At 38.6% G+C, this 22,904-nt stretch overlaps 1 protein-coding gene and 1 long non-coding RNA gene across 30 annotated transcripts in view; one reads left to right on the forward strand and one right to left on the reverse strand.

Annotated features, from left to right (window-relative positions):
• ABI3BP (ABI family member 3 binding protein) overlaps window positions 1-22,904 on the forward strand; it is a 235,902-nt gene that overhangs the window by 119,139 nt on the left and 93,859 nt on the right. For 20 of the 29 annotated variants that reach the window (XM_061628187.1, XM_061628192.1, XM_061628194.1 and 17 more), the window contains 8 exons: window positions 892-966; window positions 6,946-7,017; window positions 7,318-7,389; window positions 17,658-17,735; window positions 18,198-18,272; window positions 19,076-19,150; window positions 21,165-21,239; window positions 21,580-21,654. The exons of 1 other annotated variant lie outside the window; for it this stretch is intronic. In XM_061628187.1, the coding sequence (XP_061484171.1) occupies window positions 892-966; window positions 6,946-7,017; window positions 7,318-7,389; window positions 17,658-17,735; window positions 18,198-18,272; window positions 19,076-19,150; window positions 21,165-21,239; window positions 21,580-21,654 (597 nt within the window). The remainder of the gene's footprint in view (window positions 1-891; window positions 967-6,945; window positions 7,018-7,317; window positions 7,390-17,657; window positions 17,736-18,197; window positions 18,273-19,075; window positions 19,151-21,164; window positions 21,240-21,579; window positions 21,655-22,904) is intronic. 8 more of the 29 variants (XM_061628188.1, XM_061628191.1, XM_061628202.1 and 5 more) reach the window with 8 other exon arrangements.
• The window catches only part of LOC133385359 (uncharacterized), a 30,744-nt gene continuing 17,573 nt past the window's right edge, over window positions 9,734-22,904 (reverse strand). Inside the window, exons 3-5 of the long non-coding RNA XR_009762859.1 lie at window positions 19,366-19,503; window positions 18,814-18,843; window positions 9,734-12,120 (exon numbers count right to left, since the gene is read on the reverse strand). This is a non-coding gene — a long non-coding RNA (uncharacterized LOC133385359). The remainder of the gene's footprint in view (window positions 12,121-18,813; window positions 18,844-19,365; window positions 19,504-22,904) is intronic.

A 22,904-nucleotide genomic window follows, 5' to 3' on the forward strand; every position in this document is an offset into this window, starting at 1 on the left:
AGTGTGAAATGAGATTATAGTAGAGAGATGCAAGGGCTTATTTTATATGTGTGGCAGTCATCTTTTCAAAAGTTCAAAACATTGTATTGTTTTTCTTTGATGATAGGGAGTTGCCATGTCAGTCAAGATTTGCTTTACTTTAAAGGGGTGGGGCCAAGAGGGAGGAGGAGTGTAATTTGTGGAGGAAAGCAAGGGGACAAGAGGCCCACTGATAGCCTGTGCCCAAGGACTCGCAGAAACCTGGAGCTGGCCCTGTATGCATAATATTGTCACCTCTATTACTTTTTGATGCCTTTTCAGATTACTTTTTCAGTGTTCCTTTCAGTGATTTTAAGAAAACGTGCTTGCTAGATGGGAGAGACATTTAATGCATCTCATTTTATTGTTCACTAAAATATTTCCACTTTCTTCCTTCAGCAAAATGCATCATGGCTGTTCAAGTAGTGGGACTCAGGTTCCTTCTGGACAAACTGTTTATTGAGAATTCCTGATTTGTTTGCACAAATTTGCAGGGAAGTTAGATGATATCAGCTGTTTAATGAGCATTCATTCTGATTTGTTTACGGGGGGATTAGACAACGTTGCATCAAGCCATTGTTATTCCATACTTTCCAGTGCATTTTCTGGTCACTTTCCTTATTGCAAGAAGTCTGATTTGGGGGGAGAGGGGAGCAGGTCACAAGCGCCAAATCAACTTTAATTATGTAACCTGAATTTGCAAGTATGTGATTGAATCCCACCTGAAAATAGTAAGTCTGGAAGTTTCCTAGAAGCCAAAAGATTATCTTTGTGAATTTGTCCTCGTCACTCTGTGCTGAAGCATGCTTTGCGTAATGTGAACACAGTGTCCTGAATGTCTAAAGAAAGGTTGTTAACTCTCTCTTTTTTTAGCTCACACTGAAAGGAAACTGGCGTCTTCAAAACCTAGCATAACTCCTTTGGCTAAATTGCCACTTGGCACACTGGGTAAATATTTTGTTTGTACTATTTCTATTGCAGACCTAGGACTACCAAAGGCTACCTCTGATATGTGGCTGCATACATGTGCCACAGAATCAGTTTTCTTGTGTTCCTGAAGGCATAACTACCACAACAGATAAGCAAATAGTCACTGTCATGCAGGGGATTGTATGAACATTTATATGTGAACCTGTTTCACATAAACTTGATCACTGCAACTTTTCAAGGCCTGTGAAGCAGCTTTCTCTTTCATATTTCTAGTTAAATAAGATGAGTAAATGAAGAAGCATATATTTTGACTGAATTAAATGTGAACAGCAATGGAGAGTAAGGACTCTTATGAAGAAATGATCTCTGAGAAGTAAATTCAAAACTATTATTATTGGATACAGAGGAAAACTTTGGGTATCTGAGTGAATCCTTGGTTCCTTCTATGCTTGTTTTGCTGATGTTAGGACAATAAAAATAGCCCAATATAACTTTGCAATGTGTTGTATGCATTTCTTTAGTTTTATAAATCCCTTTTACAGTGTTCAGCATATTAACTCTGGCACAAAATTATTTTGTGAATTTCCAGTTATAGCTTAGCTTTGTAAATATATATTATATTCTCATCATTTATATTAACAAAAAAGGAAAGAAAGAAAAGGAATCGATGCTATTATAGGCATAGAATCTTAGACCTAAAAAAAAAAAAGCAAGTGACCATGGTAACTGAATGAGTTTTACAGTTTTTGACTTAGTATATTTTGCTAGCACTGGTTTAAAATTATAAGGAGTTATACCGAGTAACAACAGAAACAGAAAAGGATTTAAAGTCAAGCCTTTGTGTCTTTTTCCTGCTGACAATGGAAAAGAAAGTGATCTCCAAGACAATAAATCACCTTTAAAGACAGAATGGGGAAAATTCCAAACATACTGGATGGTTTGGCTTTTTAATATTAACAACGACAACAACAAAAGATCCAGCAATGTGTCTAGTTCCAGTCTGTATATATGATCTATTCTAGATAATTTAATTTAATAATTTAAATTCATTTGCTAGTGATCGCTTTTTATCACAAATAAAATATAATATTATAGAAACATTTTTATTTTATGGATGACTTAATAATATTAACCAAAGCCAAAAAAGAGGATATTGTGAACTTAAAATACTCTGCAGATCCACAAAGGTTCACTCATTCCTTAAAAAATAAAAGTAAATAACAGTAAATAGTAAAAGCGATAAAGGTTTCATTGGCATAAGGCATAGAATATACCAAAGTTTCTAGATGCATATGAACCTAATCACATATAACCAGATAATTCACATCCAAAAATGTGTGTATATGTGTATATAGTTATTATAGAGTTCAAAAGATAATGGTTTATGTATATATTATATCACACTCTTTCTCACATGCCACACCATCTTCACCCTATAGCAGGTTAATGTTTTCAGCCATTTTGAATTAAAACCTTAATTATGTCATAGCTGTGTGATCTCTCCTGGAGACCATTAATGGACTCATTCAGAAAAGAAGCCATTCTCATTTGTAACCTCCAATCAGTTACTTCAAGTGTGAGCCTTTCCTCCAAAGAATCAAAGTGCATCCTGAATTCTCCTTACGCTAGAAATCATATCCCTATCCACATAAGATAAATTCTATGTATCTGTGTACACATTTGGAAGTAAGCAAGGGATATAAATATAATGATAAATAAAAAGCAATAATATTCAAAGACTGCATGAGCAGAAGGTCACTCACACAATCTATCTTCCTCTTGCCCTCTCTCCCCAAACACGCTCTCTAGAGGGGGAATCACCTGTAATCATGCTTTGGAGGAAGCTCTGTTGGCACAAGATCCCTCTGCCTGATTTTGCACAAAATTTCTCCTTCTCAGTTTTATACAACACAGCTCACACTCTTTAGGGGCCACAGACTCAGTCGGGGGGAGATTGTTCTAGGGATTAAGATGCGAAGAGACAAATTAGTTGTACAAGCTGCCTTCCACTTACACAGTCATTGAATATTTAGATAATTACAAAGAACTTAATCTACTCTTCGCCGCCCTGTATAAGCCCAACTTTTCTATGGAACTGATGCTCAGTGGTGGTTCCAGGGAGAAGTGACCAACCCACCCTTTCCTTACACAGATACACATAACTAATCCTATGTGGATAGAATCTTAGAACTCTAGGACAAGTACATGAGACTTTGTGTCTTTGCAATAATTGGAAGAAAGATAGGAGGCGTGTAATGAAAACCAAAAGCTCCCCCTCTTATTTCCTCTACTTTTAGCTATATTGAATGAATGAATAATTTATTTAGTCAACCGACCACAATACAACATAAAATATTAACATGAGACTATTTGGTGACAGAGCTATGGCAGACATCAAAACAATATGATAAAATTAATTGCAATTCACAATCTTACAGGGTCTGGTCACAGTGGCCAAGTTCAAAAATTTGGCCACTTGAACAGTAATTGCCTTGTCAGAGCCCTCTAGTAAAACAGGCAGAAGAGACTCAATGGGGCGGCCTGGAAGGGACTGCATAATGGGGTATAAGAGATCTTTTCTGGCCCCTTCATAATACCTACAATTAAACAAAACATGTAAAACAGACTCCACTTCAGCGTTATCACAGGGGCAGCGTCTACTATTCCTTGAAGTTTTATCGTATCTACCCTCCCAAAGTTTAGAAGGTAGGGCGTTGAATCGTGCCAAAGAAAATGCCCTTCTGTACTTAGGTACAGATAGCCAACTTAGATAGAGCATCCCGTCTTTACCCTGTGATCACCCTGTGATCACCCTGTGATCAAGGGGAACAGGGGCCCGAAGCAGCTACAAGAAGCTCTTGGATGTCAATGTCCACTAGCCGCTGTTTAACAATCGCCTTGGCCCTACCAAGCTCCATCGAGAGCAAGTCAGAAGGAGAAAGGCCAACTGAAACAACTTTATCCACCACCACCTTGGTCCAAGATGGCTTAAGAGGGTCTCTCATTACCTGAGATGTAAGTGAGATTTGAGTGAGCATAAGACAGCAGCGTAGCCAGAATTGAATGACATAGGTCCAAGGTAAGCATTTTAAAGAGTTAAGGCCAGCCTCCAAATTAAGGGTAGCTCCAGAAACACATCTTGGGACACCAAAAATAGATCTAAGAAAGAAGGATTGAATTCCTTCAAGTGATCCGATATTCCTGACTGGCCCCCTGTTGACACTAATACTATTGAGGAACTATTATCCCAGTTAAAGACAGGCAAGGCTCCTGGACCAGATGGTATCCCCTCGGAGCTGTTGAAAAGTAATATCAGCTGGTGGGCCCCTCTGCTGGCCTCCCTCTTTACTCTAATATACAAATCAGGAATAATTCCCACAACTTGGCTGAAAGCCTGCATTGTTCCCATCTATAAGAAAGGACCCAAGAACGACCCGAGTAATTATCAGCCAATCAGTTTGTTGCCTATAGTGGGGAAAGTGTCCGCCAGCTACCTACTTAAAACTGAAAATGTGGATAAGTGACAACAACATCTTGGGAGAAGAGCAGATAGGATTCAACCAGGATGCTCCACACTTGACCACTGTCTGGTATTGGCCCACCTAGCGCACAAATATTCTAAATCACGAGGAGGCAAACTTTTTACAGCCTTTATAAACCTAAAATCTGCTTTTGATTCTATCTCTCGTGACCGTCTGTGGAGCAAATTAGAACTGCTTTCTATTGAGAAAAGGTTATTGTCCCTGATTTGCTTATTGTACCAAAATACATCTATCCAGGTACGATGTAGCTTTCGAGGTCACTTCTCAAAGGAGATCTCCTCTTCATGAGGTGTCAGACAAGGGTGTGTTCTCTCCCCCACCCTATTTAACCTATATTTGGCTGATCTTCCTTCTGTCCTGGGAACGACACAATCCCATCCACCCAAGATTGGGCACACAAAAGTATTCATTCTGCTTTATGCAGACGATGCGGTTCTAATCTCCCAAACTCGGCTGGGTCTTAAGAGACTACTCAGTGGCTTTGTGGAATATTGTAAAGATAATTACCTTACAATTAACTATTCTAAATCTAAAGTAATAGTATTTTCCAGGAGAAAGGTCAGGTACCCTTGGTTCACGGGGAACGACAGAATAGCTGTATTATGGCCACTGTTGCCTTCAAAAAATATTGGATAAGGGGACCAATACAAAGTGTAAAGGAAATGGGCCCTCTCTTACCCCCCCATAATTGTCCCCATAACCAGACAATGCATAATATTGTAGCTTTAATGATACCACCAAACAAGCATTAAACAGAGTTCACCCTTGTTTTCCATTTGTGGCAGTTTTTGCTCACCATTGTCGACATTTCTATGACTACATGGAAGGATGGCAATGTCTCCCTATAGGAACTAACGGACAATGGCCACAATCCAACAGACTGTTAAACACTCTTAATCTCATTAAAATAAATCATCTTAATCATGGCTAATCCTGTTGGATTGTACCCCAAGTACTTTATGAATTGCATTTTAAACAAAGCAAATATAAGATTTGCTCCTTCATGCAGGAGTCCTGCTTTCTCTGCAATTAAAGGGGGACTAAATGAACTCTTGCTAGTTAGCATACTTTTCTTTGCTTAGCCGCTAAGGAAAAATTAAGTCCAATCCAGCTGGGTTAGAAAATATTGAATTGTTATTTACTCCAGACAGGCCTTGCTTTGCATCCTAATGTTAATTCTGCAAAGCAACTGAAGTTGTGCTGTAGGGTGAAATCCAGTGCTTCCATTCTTATGTTTCTTAACAAAATGGCAGCACTGGACTGCCATATACCAAGTCACACCATTGGTCCATCTCACTCAATGTTTTCTATATTGGCAATGACTCTCCAGGATTTCAGATAGGGATCTTTCCCAGGCTTACCTAGAGATGCTGGGGACTGAGCCTGGGACCTTCTGCATGCAAAGCAGAAGCTCTACCACTGAATTACAGCTCTCCAAATCAAAACCCAAAATGACATTTGATCCAGCAGAGACATCTTCCAATGTAAGAGAAGTGGAAGTGAGTTTTGCCACTTCCTCCTTCCTCCTGACCCACCCAACAATCTGTTCCAAAGGGTTAGGGAACTCTTCAGAACAACATGGAAGGTGAGGTGGGAGGCATCAGAGAAACGGGGAATTGGCAAAAATCAATTTCACTTCTATTATGTTAGCAGATGCCTTCACTGGATTAAAAGTCTTGTGTGAACAGAATGACAGCATTAGATTTCACTCATAGTTTCATGTAGTCACAAAACCTACTTCATGTTGTCCCGTTTTTCATCAGATATTTAAAGAAAAACCCTAAAAATCCACCCAGTTTTACGGACAAAAAAGTACGTACAAGATCGTCTGAGGGCTGCATCAGCTGCCTAGCGCACTTAATACTACCTCTGCAGTGAAAAATCAGTTCAAAAATTCTTCCAGGAAGCCATTGTACATTATAATGTACATTCCCTTCCTAGGTATAAAGAAAAAGATGGCTTCCCTCACGTACCTGTGGGGGTAGGGTTACTTTCATTTTGTCATTTCAAAAAGAGTACATTTGGCTTCGATAAGTGAAAAGTAAGAGTATGCTGTTGCACCATCTCAAAAAGAGTACATGTACTCTTAAAAGAGTATGGTTGGTAACCCTATGTGGGGGCAATCATATTTTTTCTGTACAATGTCTTTCTAAGGCTTTTGGATTTGTCTTTATGTGCAACTAGTTTAGACCTGAAAGGGTCTGGAGTGTTTCTTCCTCATCAGCCTCCCTACATTATTTGCCTTTCTCTTGGTGTTGACTCAGTGGAGTTTAGCAGAGAGATTAGTTGCTTACCTCAGCTTGATCAAGTAAAAATGTCCACCATCATTGGAATATAGAGATTAATACGATTTTGTGTCTATTTGTTACACCAAATCACTAAGTTGTAAGTATTTATTGTTCAGGATTTTGGGTTCTCATATACTGGGCTTCTTTTTCTTTTTTCCAACTTTTAGTTCCACACAAGTTTCCAGAATTTCCTAAAACTAAAATGCTTCCGACACTTCAAATGCCCACAGAAACATTGGGTAATGGCAAGTTTTTTTTTTTTTGTTTTTTTTAAACTTTGAAGTTCACTTCTGCTTTAACATTTCATGAAACAGGTTAGTGTTCTTAGAACATAATCATGAAACACTGTTATGTTTTCCTTGGTTCTTGAGATGAATTATGATCCAACCAACTTCTGTTTCTTTCTATTGTCTTTCCATTATTTGCAAAATTATGTCGCAAAAGATCCTATGCAATATGGGTCTTACAAATATACTCCTTGTGAGATGAATTCTGCACCAATAATCTCTATAAAGGCTTGGCCATTTCTTTTCCTATAGCTTCAAGTGAAATGCAACTAGTTCCTTCAGAACCCCAAACACCTGCTTCCAAAACTGCACCAACAAAGCTGGGTAATTACTATTTTTTCTCTAAAGTTGCATGTTTCAGGATAGATGTTATTTGAATAGTGAGGTCTGATAATAATGCAGTTTGGTACTGTGGACAAAATTTTAAAAAATCAACAATAAGCCTAAATCCCTCAAATTTACATGCATATGGGGAAACATGTAACATGGAGAGACTGCATGAATTTTGGCACCCATGCTCATAGGCACATTCAGCTGAGCAGCCATACAGACTTGATGGGGAGGAATGGTAGCAGCACTCCCACATTTCCCCATATTACTTCCCATGTATCTGGGGGACAGGACAAGATATCAGTAGGCTCAAGCAGGATTACTGTGCAATTTGTTGCAGCTTAGCTGGTACCATGCAACAAGCTTTATAGACTTCAGGCTAAACTAGACAATACAGTAGCTCCAGCACAGGACCTCCAGTCTGGATTAGGAATTTAGTTAGCATGGAAGGGGGAGGTGAATTTTAACCCTTTGTGCCTTACTATGGACCCGATTCAGATTGGGGGCCCTATACCAGCAATTTGCATGGGGGGGGCAAACCTCCCATCCACTTCAGTAGGAGCTTTTTTCGTGTGCAAACTGCTGCTGTTAGCCTCCTGATCAAAGTTTGGACCACGGTGGAGGCAAAGGGTTAAATCACCCCTATTCACATGCTAAGGTCCTGATCTGGATTGGGGTCTCCTCAGTGGAGAGGGAGAACACTGGATTTAAAAGCAAAGATATGGAACTAACCTATTGTCAGTTTGGCCCTGAAGAGTCATCATGTATAGATATAGATATATAAATATAGGTATTTAGATAGGGCATTACTATCTCCTCAGAAGATCACCTGATCATGCTGCCATGCAGTATACCTGTCAGCAATCTGCAGGCAGTGGAGGATGGTCCATTAGAGTGCTGCCCCACAAAGATCAATCTATCCTCAGCCAGCCCCCACCTGCCTTACTTACAACCAGTCTGGGGAGTGGCACTAATTCCTCCTTAGTGTTATCTTTGTAGAACTCAAAAGGCTGGAAACTGGGGACAAAAGCAGAATTAGTTAGTTCTGCCTCTCCTTTGCTCTGGCTCCATCTACTGTTGGCCTCCCTGCCTTCTGCCCCACCAGTCCTAATGACTTTCAGTCTCCACTGTCTGCTGGGTGGTGCTGCACAACAGCAGAGATAAAGCCAGTTGTGCACGGCCAAAAAGTGAATTTGCATCACCAAAAAAGAAGACAAAAGAGGATAATGTGCATGTGGTCATTTATATGTACAGATGAAGATTTGGAAAAATATACTATCATTTACATAGAAATACAATACATCTTCCCTTAATGGGGAAGACACCAGGTGACTTGTATGCCTGCTGAGTCTGCTGACCAAATCCTGCTAACTGTTAATGGGCAATGCCAAGGCTCCTGCTCTAACCTTTTCATGGTTCCTTATCTTTAAATGAGAGTTGGACTAGACAGCCCTCAAACAGAGGGCATCTTATTAAGCCAGCAGGTTCCTCTGCCTGCACGTTGCTTTGGTGGAGGGAGCTGTGAGAGTCCCCACTTTGAAACACCTCATCCCTAAACTTTTGGATTTGCATGGAAGAAACCATCAATATGCTATTGTTGCTGTCATGAAGGTCATGTTGAGGTACTAGGACCTTAGTTTTATCTTGAAAAAGGATACGTTTGCATGGCATGCTGAAGAGGATGTTTGTGCCTGTATGTGTGTTGGAAAGGACTAAGACACAGTTTAGGATAATGTGAGCAAGCATGGGCCAAACTACACATGTTTTAATCACATGTTTTTACAGTGCATGTATTGTTTTTATTATAAATAATAGCCACTGGGGAGCCTGATCATAATCAGAACCTTTCCTCCCACACCTACCCCCTAGGTCTGCAATTTGACATGTTAGGGAAACTCCCATTCGTGCCAGTGGTGGGAGCGGCACATCTGGGAGGGTGTGTTCAATGAGTGCTCCTGAACTATGCATGAACTGCTGAACAAACAGTCTGGCATTTGTATGGGGACAAGGTAGATTCCAGGCACTCCCCCCCTCCCCCCAATAGCAGTGATCAGCATTGTCAAATGTGGAAATGCCAACACTCTGACAAGAAATTCTTGATTGGGGTTATCTATTTCTTTTGGCATATAGAAGTTACAGCTTATTTTGATTACACATTTTCAGTATGTGCAAATTTTCCATGGCACACTTTGCTCTTAATATGACTAATTAGATAATAGTAAAATTATCTAAATAATTTTATATTTATTTTCTCAAATTATCTTACTTGATTCTGAGATCCACAAAAGCCTTTATAATATCAGAAGCAAGTTCATCACATTTTACTGTTTACCTGGCATTTTTAGTTACTATTTCAAGTACAATTTCTTAGAAGGCTTCATTGAAAATTTCCCTAGATTTCCTTTGCAGTATTTAAATATTTCATCTGTACCAGAGGGAAAAAAATTCTTTTCACTTAGAAACACTCTGGGTGGTCAACTGATGGTGAGTTTTAAGTTTCTAAAAAGATGCCTTTGTTAAAATGGTTGTTATATTTTGCACAGAACCCTGATAGCTCTGAATCTAAATGTATCCTTCGGCCAAGAGTTATGAATCATGCAACATTTCCCTTGCAAAATCTCCAAGGTTGCTTGTGTACTTTCTGTTGGCAAGGAACCATTTTTTCTAAGTCTGCCATATTTGCAAACAAATCCTTTAATTCAATTGACATAAATTTATTTGTTTTGTGGATGGTGTGTATTTTCTATATAATACATGCAGCAGGAAATAAATTCTCCTTTCCGTGTGTTTTTAGGGTTTCTTCTAATGTTATTTTTTCATTCACGTGTTTTTATCACTTTTCCTCTAAATGGAAAACAACATATTAAAAGTAACCTTAAAATTGTAGGTAAAGGGGATAATTAGTTTCCTGTTTCATGTAGTGTGCGTGATTTACCCATATAATTTTTTTCTTTCAAGTCACCCCAGTGGTGAAAATTATAGTGTTGGAAAGGCTTATGCCCATATCTGCTCATGCAACAAGGAAATATATGTTGATCTAACTCTGGCTTATTACTAGACATAGGTGTCTGCCCTTCTAATACTGCAGATTTAGTCATGAGAGTAACTTGTAGGTATTCCCATGAGTGAAATTGGTAATGCTAGATGTGGCCTAAAAACTATTCCTGATGTTTTTTGGACATGATCCAGGAGCTTGGGGGCTTCCATTTTCTTCTATGAGGAGGGAGGTGCTCAATATATGCAATAGGAAATGTGCATACACTCCAAAAGTGAGTAAAGCAGATCATGATGTTTATGTGGTGGTTTGTTTAGCTTTTTATACCATAAACTTCAGATCAGAACTGCAATTTTTATCTTACAATCTCTTGTCAAAATGCGTTCTTAGGTTTTCTTTGCTTTCTTTATGGAACACATTATGACATTTCCTATTCATGCATCTGTTCCAGGACACATGGGGAACACACGTATTGTGTGACTCTAATACTGCACATGATTTTCTGATTTTCCATATCTCCGTTGTCTGGTCTTGGTGAACAGTATTCTATTTTCTTTTTTATCCAGTATACCTTAGATGACTGCGGATTGCTCATTGTTCAGAATCTCCCAAGATTATTGATTTTGTACAGCTATGCTGTTCTGGGTAGGGATGGATGTGAAATTCAATTCAGTTTGCATTTAAAGGTGAACCTATGAAACGCACACTTCCCAAACCAATATGCAAACCAAAACACAACCATCCTTCATCTTTCACATTTCTGTCAGTTTTACAGAGCAGTTCTCCAGACAAGTAATGTGTACAAAAATGCATACAACAGGGTAAACTGTGCATTAAAATGCACATATTAGTGAAAATAACATATAAAGTGCATTACAACAGAAAATTGCATACAAAAATGTGTGCATTAAGAGAAATTCACACTCAAATACCAATGAATTTTTACGAGGACCTTTTTTTTAAAAAAAACCCTCAACTTGATGTGGAAATGTGGAGAAAAATGAGAAACTGAGAAACCAAAACTGACAAATTTGGCCATCCCTAGTCCTGAGTCTGGTAATTTCAAATTAATGCCAAGAAGATGGAAGAAAGGCAGGCATTGCTATGCCATCAAGCAAATGAAAATGTTTCAATAAAACATTAACAAACAACCAAAAAAAGTGTATTAAGATTGTTAACTGTGAATGCTGGGTTTAAATCAGAAGGTGGCTAGATTCTAAGGGTGCAATCCACCTTGTATTAATGCTGGGCTGAGAGGAGTTGGATATGACAGACCCACAGCAGAGCCAGTAGGGTCCTGGCTCCACCAGCAAAGCCCCTCACACTGGTTCGGCTGAGGGTCTGCCAGGGAAGCTTAGCCCAGTGGAGGGGAAAATGGCAGAATGCCCCCAAAAAGGGGCTTTCTGGGGTGTGTTGGAGTAGGGGCTGAGGGGAGGGACTTACACAACATCCAACTCCCATTGGGAACACTCCTATGGGTTCTGATCCAGGCCAAAGTTACTCCAAGAAAAAAGCTGGTCTAAGAAAATAATTATAATGGAAGTTAATGGGGAGTTGGTAGGGATATTCGTGAGAGCTGGCTTTTTCTTTTCCATTCCTGTGTGCTCCCAGCTGAGCTGACATTCGACCAGCCCGGCAGCTCCCCAACAGCAAATGGATGCCATGGAGCTTCCTGTCAGTTCCTCCTCTGTCATCATCCCTTCCACAGGCTTCTCCTGAGTTGGATTGCTCTGTAAGCCAAAACAGTAGAGGCAGCATAAAATTCAGAGGACAATGTGAAATCAAGGCACAGTGCTAAGAAATAGGAGGCCAAGAATTCTGCATGGGATTATAGTGCTCTGCAGAAGCAACAGCTAGAAGCATTGAAACATGGGTTAGTATGACAGAGAATCTGGAAGAGGGTCTAGACACCATTTCTGTGGTGCCTCAGTCAACCCTGTTACCTTCAGTAATGCTCAAGGAACATAATACCAAAGATATGTCTCAGGATCTTAGAAGGCATGCTCTAAATTTTATTTTGGCTGGTGCATAAAATACAGATGCAAAGCCTAAGCGTACCCACAGACTCTGTTTGATACTTCCAGCCTACTAGTTCCAGTGGGTCATTATCCCTTAATTCAAATGTATATCCTGAAATTTGTTTTGTAGTGAATGGTGTATTCTGAATGAAAAGTTAAAACATTCAGATGGGCTTCTGATTATGGGCAGGCAAAGTTTGTCGTTTGATACAGAATATGGTTGGTAGTGTTCTGCCTTTATAAAATCTTTTCCACATCAGCTTCTTTGTTGATGAACTCCTGAACGTCCTGTGCTAGATTCTGGGTGTTAACCTTGCTACACATAGTATTAATGCAGGATACTAGTCAGGCCTACTGGGCAGAAACTCCATTTTACAGGACATGATCAGTAGTGATGAGCAAGATGTTTCAGGGAAACTTGTTTGCACTTACTGCTCCTCTCAGCAAATTAGGTGATAACCTAATCTCCAGGTTATAAAACTTTAGTCTGCATATGGGAGCTCATAGAATTATTATCATCATCATCATCATCATCATCATCCCTGCATTTGAAAATTAGGAGAATGTAGGACTGGAATGCTTTTCACTGATGGCTAATTTTCTTTGTGCAAGGAATTTCTGCTGCAGAGGTACACTTCATAATTTGAACCCTGATCTTGCAGTCGTACACTTAAAAAAAAGTTTACTTCCTCATCTGCTTACTTGCTCATCTGCTGTTTGTTAAAATAGCCTCTACTTCCTTTTTCTTGATGGTGCCCATTGAGTTCCAGACTCTGAGTCTGCACATTCCAATGCTGCTAATTCACCCATGCCTCAACCTTTCCTAAGGCCCTGTGGGATAATCTACTTTATCTTTATGGAGCTAGTCATATTTTAAAAATTATATTCATTATGAACTTTTTCATTCTTTTCTTTTGTCTTTACTGTGGGCTGATTAACTATAACTAATCTATTTCTGTGTTTGGGTTTATCAGTAAGTTGGTTGGTTGGTTGTACTGCCTTCAAGTTGATTCCGACTTATGGCAACCCTATGAATAGGGTTTTCATGGTAAGCGTATTCAGAGGTGGTTTACCATTGCCTTCCTCTGAAGCTGAGAGACAGTGATTGGCCCAAGGTCACCCAGTGAGCTTCATGGCTGTGTGGGGGTTCGAACCCTGGTCTCCCAGGTCATAGTCGAACACCTTAACCACTACACCACACTGGCTCTTCACCAGTAAGTAACCAGTGTAGCAGTGACTGGCTATAAAGGCTACTGCATATCAAAAGTACTGTTGGGAGTGGACTCCCACTGTTTCGCTTTCAACTTGTCCTTAAATAATCATGAATTGTCCTTTGTTTTTCATTTTCCCTCTGATTTCATAAATGAAAGCTATTTATAGGATAATCTCCTGTTCTAAATGTTATTTATTTATTGCATTAGTACAGCACTTCCCCACACTGTCCTCAAAATGAACCTCTGAGCTTTGAAATACAAAGGTTTTTTTGTTTTTTTGTGGGTGCTTTTAAAATCTAAGGTTTGCGTATGTTGCTTGTTTGTGTTCTGCCTTAGGTGTTTATTGTAATAAGGTCAGCCAACTGCCAAAAAAACAGCTGCATAAAATGAAAGTAGGAGTAACTCTTCCATTTGGAAAGTATGTAACTTCATATATAGATAGTTTAAATTTTTTTAATAATTAAACATTAGGCAATAATAGAGACATTTAGCTGGCAACATTTGAGGTAAAAAAAACTATTCATTATTGTTGTTGATAATAACAACAACAATAAATTGATACCCAGTAGAAGGTCTGCCTCCACCTCATGGGAAAGTGAAGGTCCATATATTTCCTTTTAATAAACTCTGAGTTGAAATATGACACAAAATGTTAATGTAAGATAGTAAGAGAGACTCAATGAGTGCCTTTTATGGCTTTGGATGTTATATGTACCAGTAAACACATCCGTGAGCCATTGGCATCATACTTAAGGAATGCAAGTGCTCAAACATGAGCAAAGGTGACAGTTTTTTTGGGGAAAAGAACTGAATTAGATTTTGTTTTTGTTGTTTTAATCCTAGAAAAGGCATTGGGCCACAATAGTGGGTCTGCAATGCTTCCTTGTACACCCACAGTGCACATATATGAAGGGCTCCCCCTAGGGCTCAGCACAGGACAATCTAAAGAATGGTTGATCTGTGCACACTTGCAATACTCTATCCAACTCTTCCCCATTATTTTGGAGCACACATAATTTGAAGGCTAGATGGGAATATGAGAGAATATGAACAGACACGCCCCACACTAGAAACACGCTGTGGCTAGAATCCCAAAAAACTGCACAAATAGTTCTGTGTCCACAAGGAAGCTTTGGACTTGTTTTTCTTAAACGGCAGTTCCTCCTGCCAAAAGGCAATCTGCTTTTGAAAGTGAAGGAACTGTTATTCCCGACAGAGATCTGCTGTTCAAAAAAAAAGTCAAAACTTCCACTGGGCATCTCTGACCCCCCCGAGCATGCCTGACAGTTCTTTGGATCCCAGTCTGTGTGTTTACATGTTAGGTGAATAGTGCAAAACTTAATTCTAACACTGTAGGTAAGTGTGGTGTAGTGGTTAAGGTGTTGGACTACGGCCTGGGAGACAAGGGTTCAAATCCCCACATGGCCATGAAGCTCACTGGGTGACCTTGGGCCAGTCACTGCCTCTCAACCTCAGAGGAAGGCAATGGTAAACCACCTCTGAATCTCACTTACCATGAAAACCCTATTCATAGGGTTGCCATAAATCGAAATCGACTTGAAGGCAGTGCACTTCCACTTCAGGTAATGCATATAATACACTGCCTACGTATTGGACAGATGAGTGAAACTCACCTCTCTCTTTGCATCACTCACAAGTAGGCAATATGGTGCTATGTGGGTAGATGCAAATACGATTGCTTCCATGTTACTGTAATTGACAAATAGGGTTGGTATTGTTGTTCAGATTTGTGTAGAGGCACTTTTAACTCCTACCTAGGGCCTACTTGTGCCTGCTGACACTGCATTTGCCGTTTGCAGTACAACATACAGCATATGCCTTGTAAATAGATTCTGGCAACTGAGGGCAAGTGAATCAGACATTGCTCAGCTAAAATTTATTTAAATATGTATTTCAAAATATATCTTCAACAATAGATTCTGATTGGAACTGAAATGTGTATTGAACCCTTAGAATCTTTTATATTCCCAAGTTTGAAGAAGAAAAATATTGAAATGCCCTTTTCTATTAGTGGGAGGTGGATGTCATTTTTCAGAAGGGAAGGCGTTTTCCTTAGTTTAAGCTCTTCAGACAACTTCATTAATATGTTGTCATTTGCAAATGCATTTAAATTTGATTATATAATAACCAACCTAATAAAAACTTTTCTCAAAAATTATTTAACAACCCTTATTGATACCAATTAGACAAAAACAAAACTTCAGAAAATAAAAATTAGATTTAAAATAAACCATCATAAATGCAGCTACTATCAATTTATTATTTAAGTTTTCAGCAGAATACAACCTGTACTTTCAAGCCCCAGAGTATCTGATGAGATTGACATATCTGACTCCAAACTTAGGGGAACCATTGCCGACTTACCATTCATGCAGTAAGACTACAGTCTTCAAACTATTTACCTAAGAATAGTTTCAATGAATTCAACAGAACTATTATTAAGTAAGAAACTGAGGCTCATGTCTTTAGGCTCCAATTCTTAATGCACTTGTCTCTTTAACTCCAATAGATTTCTGTTAGCAGAACCTTCTGAAGACTGAATGATATCTGAAATGGATGGGCATGAATCTGTAGATCAAAACCAATAGATAGCAATTCCAGTTAACTCCATCCTTACAGCTCTGCCATATGTCATATGAAGATAGTGTGTGGCATCAGGTTTTGCATGAAAAAAGTGATGAGAAAGTAGTGTTTAGAATAATTTTTCTGTTCGTTTGAAAATGTGTGAAACAACCAAATGTTTTTAAACAGTGCAGAAAATAAGTGATTTTTAGATTATTGGAAAGCAAAGTCTTGATTTTCCAGGACAGTAATAATAACTTGGATTTGCCGCCAGCTTTTAGCCAAATGTTGTGAATATGATCTAATCACTTTTAAGCCCCACTGATATCAATGAACATGACCCTGAGGACATGAACGTGTAAATATTTTCACCTCTCTCCTTTCCTTTACATCCTTCCTCAAAAACCACCTTTTCTTCATGCCCTTTGGGTTTTTACCTTTAATCCTCATTCACAACTATAACTATATCTTAAATACAACTGCATTTTACCACATCCGTGGGTAGGCATCACCTACTCTCCTCTCTTCCCTCAGTGTGTATTTTAGACTGTAAATTCTTTGAGGCAGAGGCTTATTTTTGCATACATCTCTCTACAAGGCACTATATAGATTGTTGAAGTGGATGATAATAACAATCATTATTATTAATTAAATAGAGTGAAGGGCGTGCTTAACTCTCTTCCACTGAAACCAGGGTGGCTAGATGTAAAAGAGAACGGGACTTCTGCACCCATAATGGCTGTGTGGAAGAGAGAATTTCAGCTGGCATAGGCAGCCAGCCTAGATGAAACTAATGGGACTTCAAAGTGCCGTATTAGTACCCAGTACTAGGTTAAGGCTGCAGTCCTGTACACAATTACTTGGAAGTAAGTTCCATAAACTCAGTGTTTACATGTAAAGGATTGCACTGTGACCTGTACTGCAATATGTTCCTTTGCTCAATGTTACTTGTTACTGTATGCCACTTTACTTGAAAGGTGCCACTTTAGTGGCATTGGCAAAAAACCTTAAAAGCTGTATTCAACTAAGTTCTACTCAGAAGAAACCCTTTGAAATTACAGAACCTAAATTAGTCATGTCTGTCAATTGTTAATGGGTTTACTCTGAGTAGGAATAGCATTGAATACCACCTAAGATTGTATGTGTGGCACTGATCCAGATAGCAAGGCTTAATCCCAGAACAGTTACAGTGCAGGCAGGCAGGATCTAAACAAATGACCACCCAGCATTTGTTCAAGTCCACATATTTTGTGAAGAAGGAAATATTTCATAGTGTGTGATTTAAACAGATTACTTCATCTCTAACACCTACTAAACTGGTAAACTGAAAACAATGGCCAATAGTCAAAGAAACACTTCAGGTTTTTCCTACAGAAAAATAGTTTTCCTCCTGTAAAAAAAAATTTTCAGGCTTGCTTTTTTTCTTCTTATACTTGTCAACATTTCTTTCAGCAGTAACAAATGAACCCACTCTGGAATCTTTCACACCAAAAACATCTAAACCTCTTGACTGGCCAAGTGCAACACTAGGTAATGTTGTTTTTCAGCTTGAATGGTCATACTGTTATGTTTCACCAGAAATATTTTCATTCCATGTGAATTCAGTTCGTTCAGAATAAACTCATTACCTTACTTTCTGTACTAACCTTTAATCATATTAGTAGCATCTACAAAGTCTGTAAACCTTTGTAGGAGCATTGTTCATACTGCCATTTTTCATTTCAGTTACAAAGCTGCATGGGCTCTCTATCAATTTTTTTATTATTCATCACTTTGCACAACTGTCTTTGTGGGGAAAAATGCCACTTGTCTTTGGAGCACCGAGATATGCTTAAGAATGGTGCAAGGTGGCTTGCATCTCTGTCCGTTTCATCAGCTTGGCTGCTCCATTCCATTTTGAACTCTTTCTTCATCATTGCAAGAGTGTTGCATGTACTGTTTGTTTAAATGGATTCTGAAGAATATTAAATGTAACCTTGATGCTCTTTTCAGCTCCATCTGAAGCAGCATTTATTCCTTTTAAATGGAAGACTTCTGCCACCCCAGAAGGATGGCATGTGAGCTCTGGTAACTGAATATTCAATTCATATATAGTGATGGTGTTCAAAACTCTTCTCTGTTCAGCTGTGCAGTAACTAGTAAGGCTGCAATCCTATCCCCACTTACCTGGGAGTAAGCCCCACTGAATTCAAGGACTTACTTCTGAGTAGACATGGTTAGGGTTGCATCCTAAGTTACTGCCAGTTACTACTTTCTTTGATAAATCTGAGTATAGGACTTGACTGACCAAAAACACTTATTCTGCTTCTTTTTCTCAAAAGCTGCAAAACCTGAGTTCATTCAATTGTGGATTATGGGTTTGGTAATAAAATGCAGATTGTTCACTAATCTGTATTGCAATCAAAGGAATTTACACTTTTGTTTTTTAATTATGTTGATTATGAACAGAAGGTAGGTGCATGTAACCTACTGATGATTCATTAGATATCATTCATTTCTAGCTGTTTTACTTTCAAGATATCATGAACTAAGAGTTTATTTTCCATTGAATAGCCCACATTACATTGGTCTTAAAAATCAAGCTCAGAGTAGCTTGTGAGCCTCTTACCTTTTTGTTTCATTTTGTTGAAATGGGATGCTGATGAGAAAATAAATGAGAAAATATTAAAATGTGTTCTATGATCTGCATGTTTGGTAATAATAGACCTCCATTCTTGAAGTTGAAAGGTTTTCCCCCCTCACAACCGAGTCTTTCTATTTTCATGCTAGATGTTTAAGTTTTATCAGTAGAGCAGAAATATTTCACTTCTAGATTGGTAACTTGCAGTTATATCTTTTTCTGTTCAGTTTGAATTCTTTTATTTTTCTAGCCCCTAATTTGCCATCTTTGAAGCAGAATACACCTAAAACATCTAGGATTACTGAACATTTAAAAGCAACTGCAGGTAACATACATTTCTTAGAAAAGTTGTATAGTTTTCATTAAGATTTCATCCTGAAGATCCCTGAGAATCTATTTTATTACTATTATTTACTTCTGCAAAATATAAAAACAGAGTATACTTTCAAATGTGGTAATTGGCTTAGACCTATAGCATTAATTCTTGAATTTTGATAAATTTAACAAGGAACATTTGTGAAAAGGTGCAGGCAAACGTACTTGCTGTTGTTTTGAAGATTTACATCAGAGAAATTATAGACCCTCCCATTTCCTGTTCTTGGCAAAAGTATGACAACTTTTTAAAAAGGCCAATGGTAAAATGAGTAAAGATGTTTCTTGAAGGAAAGTGCTGTTTATCTACATTAAAAGAAGTCAGAACATTTGTTTTAAAAATTATTTATACTACTTGATTTTTTAAATTTGGATTATATTTAGATAGCTGCCCTTCATGGCTCAAAAACCATGGTAGCAACCAAAGGTCCTTTTTTATGTCATGGTTCAGAAACGTCTTTGTTAGTCATTTGTACAAGAATTTTTAGCAATATATAACATTTCTATTTACTCATTTATATCCCAATTTCTTCCACTGGCCACATTTAGAAGACAGAAGTTATCATGGTGATCCATGAACTCATGCACACCTCCCCTTCCTTCCTCCTGCATTCACAGGGGGAGAAGATTTCAAGCTTCCACAGGAGCGGCTTTCCTGGAGGGGTGAAGCCAGAGCAATAGCCTCCTGGTAGCAACATCACTGCTACTTACCAGGAGGGAAAAGGCAGTAGTGAGGTCAGGATTGTGCAGACGCACTGGCAGAGCCATAACTTTGCTCCCACTGGTGCATCTGTATAGCTCCAGTCACTCCACTTCCTTGCCCCTCCAGTAAGTACCAGCTAAACCAGTTGCCAGAAAGTTTTTGCTGCAGCTGTGCCTCACCAAGAAACTGCTTCTGTTTGTGGTTCAGAACAAACTACAATTTCCCATTGTGTCTAAATATATGGAACTGATCAGTATAAACCATAAACAAACCAAAATATTACACCAGGAACAAATTGTGGTTTGATATCCTGTTATATTAACAAACTACCTTCTGAACAAACATTTTTCTGCATTCAAATGAAATCTGAAACTATGGTTTGTTCCAAACCACAAAAGAAGTGTTAAATCTCCTTCCTCATGTGCAAAGGGAAGGGAGATGACATAAGCATGAGATTGCCGGTAGCATGTTCACATCACACACAAAAAGTAGTTTATTGTCATGTCTGTATTTGGCCTTGTATAGTAAATTTGAAACCCAGAAAATTCTGGGTAGTGCTTCATTTACCTATGATTCTGTATTAGCATGTATAACTTTTATACCAGTTTTGCAGATTTGCTCCAAACTTATTTCTTGTGAGAGCTGCAATAAGGTTTGTCACTAAATGCTGATTCTAAAATTACATAATCCGCACAGCCATTACATGATTAACAACATTATTATCAGAATTTAATACCCTTAACAGTATTTAAAATTGATAGCACTTGAGACAGTCCAAAGCACGTCACATACGTTATATTAGTAATCCTTACAACTTTAAAAAGTAGGCCAGTGTTATTATTCCCATAGGTGGGGAAGCTAGGGTGGAGAGAGAGTGGCTTTCTTAAGGTCACTCAATGAGTTAATGGGAAAGAATAGATTAATATTGATTGACTGAATGATTGATTGATTTAGTTTATTTATATACCACGTTTCCATGGTGAGCTGTGCTCAAAGTGGCTTACAACAAGCATTCACTTATCAAAATACAAAGCACTGGGGCGAGGGAGAAAAGTCAGTTTTCAGAACATATCAAAATAGGACAAAAATCAATGTTTTTGCTGCTGTCTGACACTTTAAAAGGTTAACTTTTTACAGCTGATTTACAATTTTTGTAAAACATCTTGTTCCATCTCCACTTTAGCTCATTTGATTCTAATTTCCTAGGAAGAAAAAAAAAAGACAGTAAGAAGCAAAAATCTATAATACCGCCTGTGTCTTTCAGCTCTGCCGGAAACAGGATCGGTTCCTTCTACACCTAAACCTTCTGCCCATCCCAAAATACCAGAATCTATACGTGGTAATTGCATTTCATGCCATGGATTATAATCATTATTGTTTTAATTCAAAGTTAGCCTGTATGAAAGAAGCTATTTTGTTCCTTTGAGGAAAAACAAAACCCGTGTTGGTCAATTATGTGTAGGTTTCAGTCTTTTTGTGTTACCTCAAATATTCATAAAACATTTCAGTGAAAACATTTCTAATAACAAAACCATGCAGAGAACAGAAAGAAACTTATTTTTATGTTCATTATACTGATCCCAGGCAATGGAAAATAGATCTCAGTGTAATAATCTGTTATGAAGAATGATCTGATTTCCACATAATTTATTGTTCTCTTTTTTCCCTTTTTTCACCAGCAGAAAAGGAACCTCAATGGGAAACTACTACACTTAAAATTTATAAAACCCCTGAATTGCCAAGAACAACACTGGGTAATGGTTAATTAGGTTTTCATGAAGTTAAGAGGACCTATTGTAATAGTTAATTATCTGTGCACATGCCTCCATTTATTTCAAAAGTGGTCAATCTGTAACAAATGAGCCACATGGCATGAGCATTGGAGGGATTGTTGGAAGACCCTGGGTCAGTCCTTTATTTCTCCCTCACTCTCCTGTGCTGTTCAGCTGCCTGATCTCCACCTCAGAACACTGAAAGCAAAACATACTATGGGCTTTCTCATACGTTGTACTTGATTTATAGTTGCATTTGATTACAGATTTGGCCATCACCGAACTTTTTTTCTTTGAAGCACATAATAATTAGGGATACACCAAATATTCCTAACAGAACATTTTTGGCATGAAAGGGAAACCTGAAATGTTCCTTGTAAGCCCTCCAAATTTTACCTTTCTTTGGATCTGTTTGCTGTTTTATTCTCGCAGCTTCTTATTGGTGCCATTTCTTAAAAAACTATATTCTTTTGCCCTAATTGAGTGGGAATGTGATCTCAGCCAATTGGGGATCACATAGTGGCCATACTCCCACTCTCCCATGCAATGTGAGGGCAATGTTTCCTGTCCTTAGTCTGCATTGGCTGTGTGCTAATATCATATAGCCAGCATGGGAAGACATTGCAAAGGCAATTTAGAGTGAGAGAAGGAGGTGTTGCCCTGGCTGTGAATGTGTGTTGGAGGATGGGAATTTGGGGGGCTGCTTCTGAGACCAATAAGATGGGCTGGGTGAGTACCCTGTTTTCAGCCCATTCTTGGGGGGCTTTCCGTAACCCAGAAGTAGGGTGAGGAAGTCAGTTTAGTCCCAGCAATTCTTCTCTTAACTACTTGGGGCAAAATTTATGGGGATGTATATGCATCCACTGCTGGATTGGGCATATACAAAGGGGGCTGCAGATCATGTTTACAGTGCTGGCTCTCTGCATGCATCCAGCATATGTGACTCTGTGGTTCTCAAATACTGGATTGGGCCCCATGAATGCAGCACAAAACACAAGATTGGTGCTTCAGCTTTTATGATGCTGAATATCTCTTGGGTTTGGGGAAATAAAATAATATAATGGAGGAGGCAAGGTTAAGATCCAGACCCTTCTCCCTGCAAAACAGGCAATCTGTGCCATAAGCAATGACTGTGCTGACTATCTGTTGGACAGGTAAACGCTGAAATAAAGAATGTGTGGCAGTGCATGCATTCTCTCTGAATATAGTTGGATTGGGCCCTGATGTCTGTC

This window comes from Rhineura floridana, chromosome 5 (assembly GCF_030035675.1).
Source record: "Rhineura floridana isolate rRhiFlo1 chromosome 5, rRhiFlo1.hap2, whole genome shotgun sequence".
Classification (NCBI taxonomy): Eukaryota; Metazoa; Chordata; class Lepidosauria; order Squamata; family Rhineuridae; genus Rhineura; species Rhineura floridana.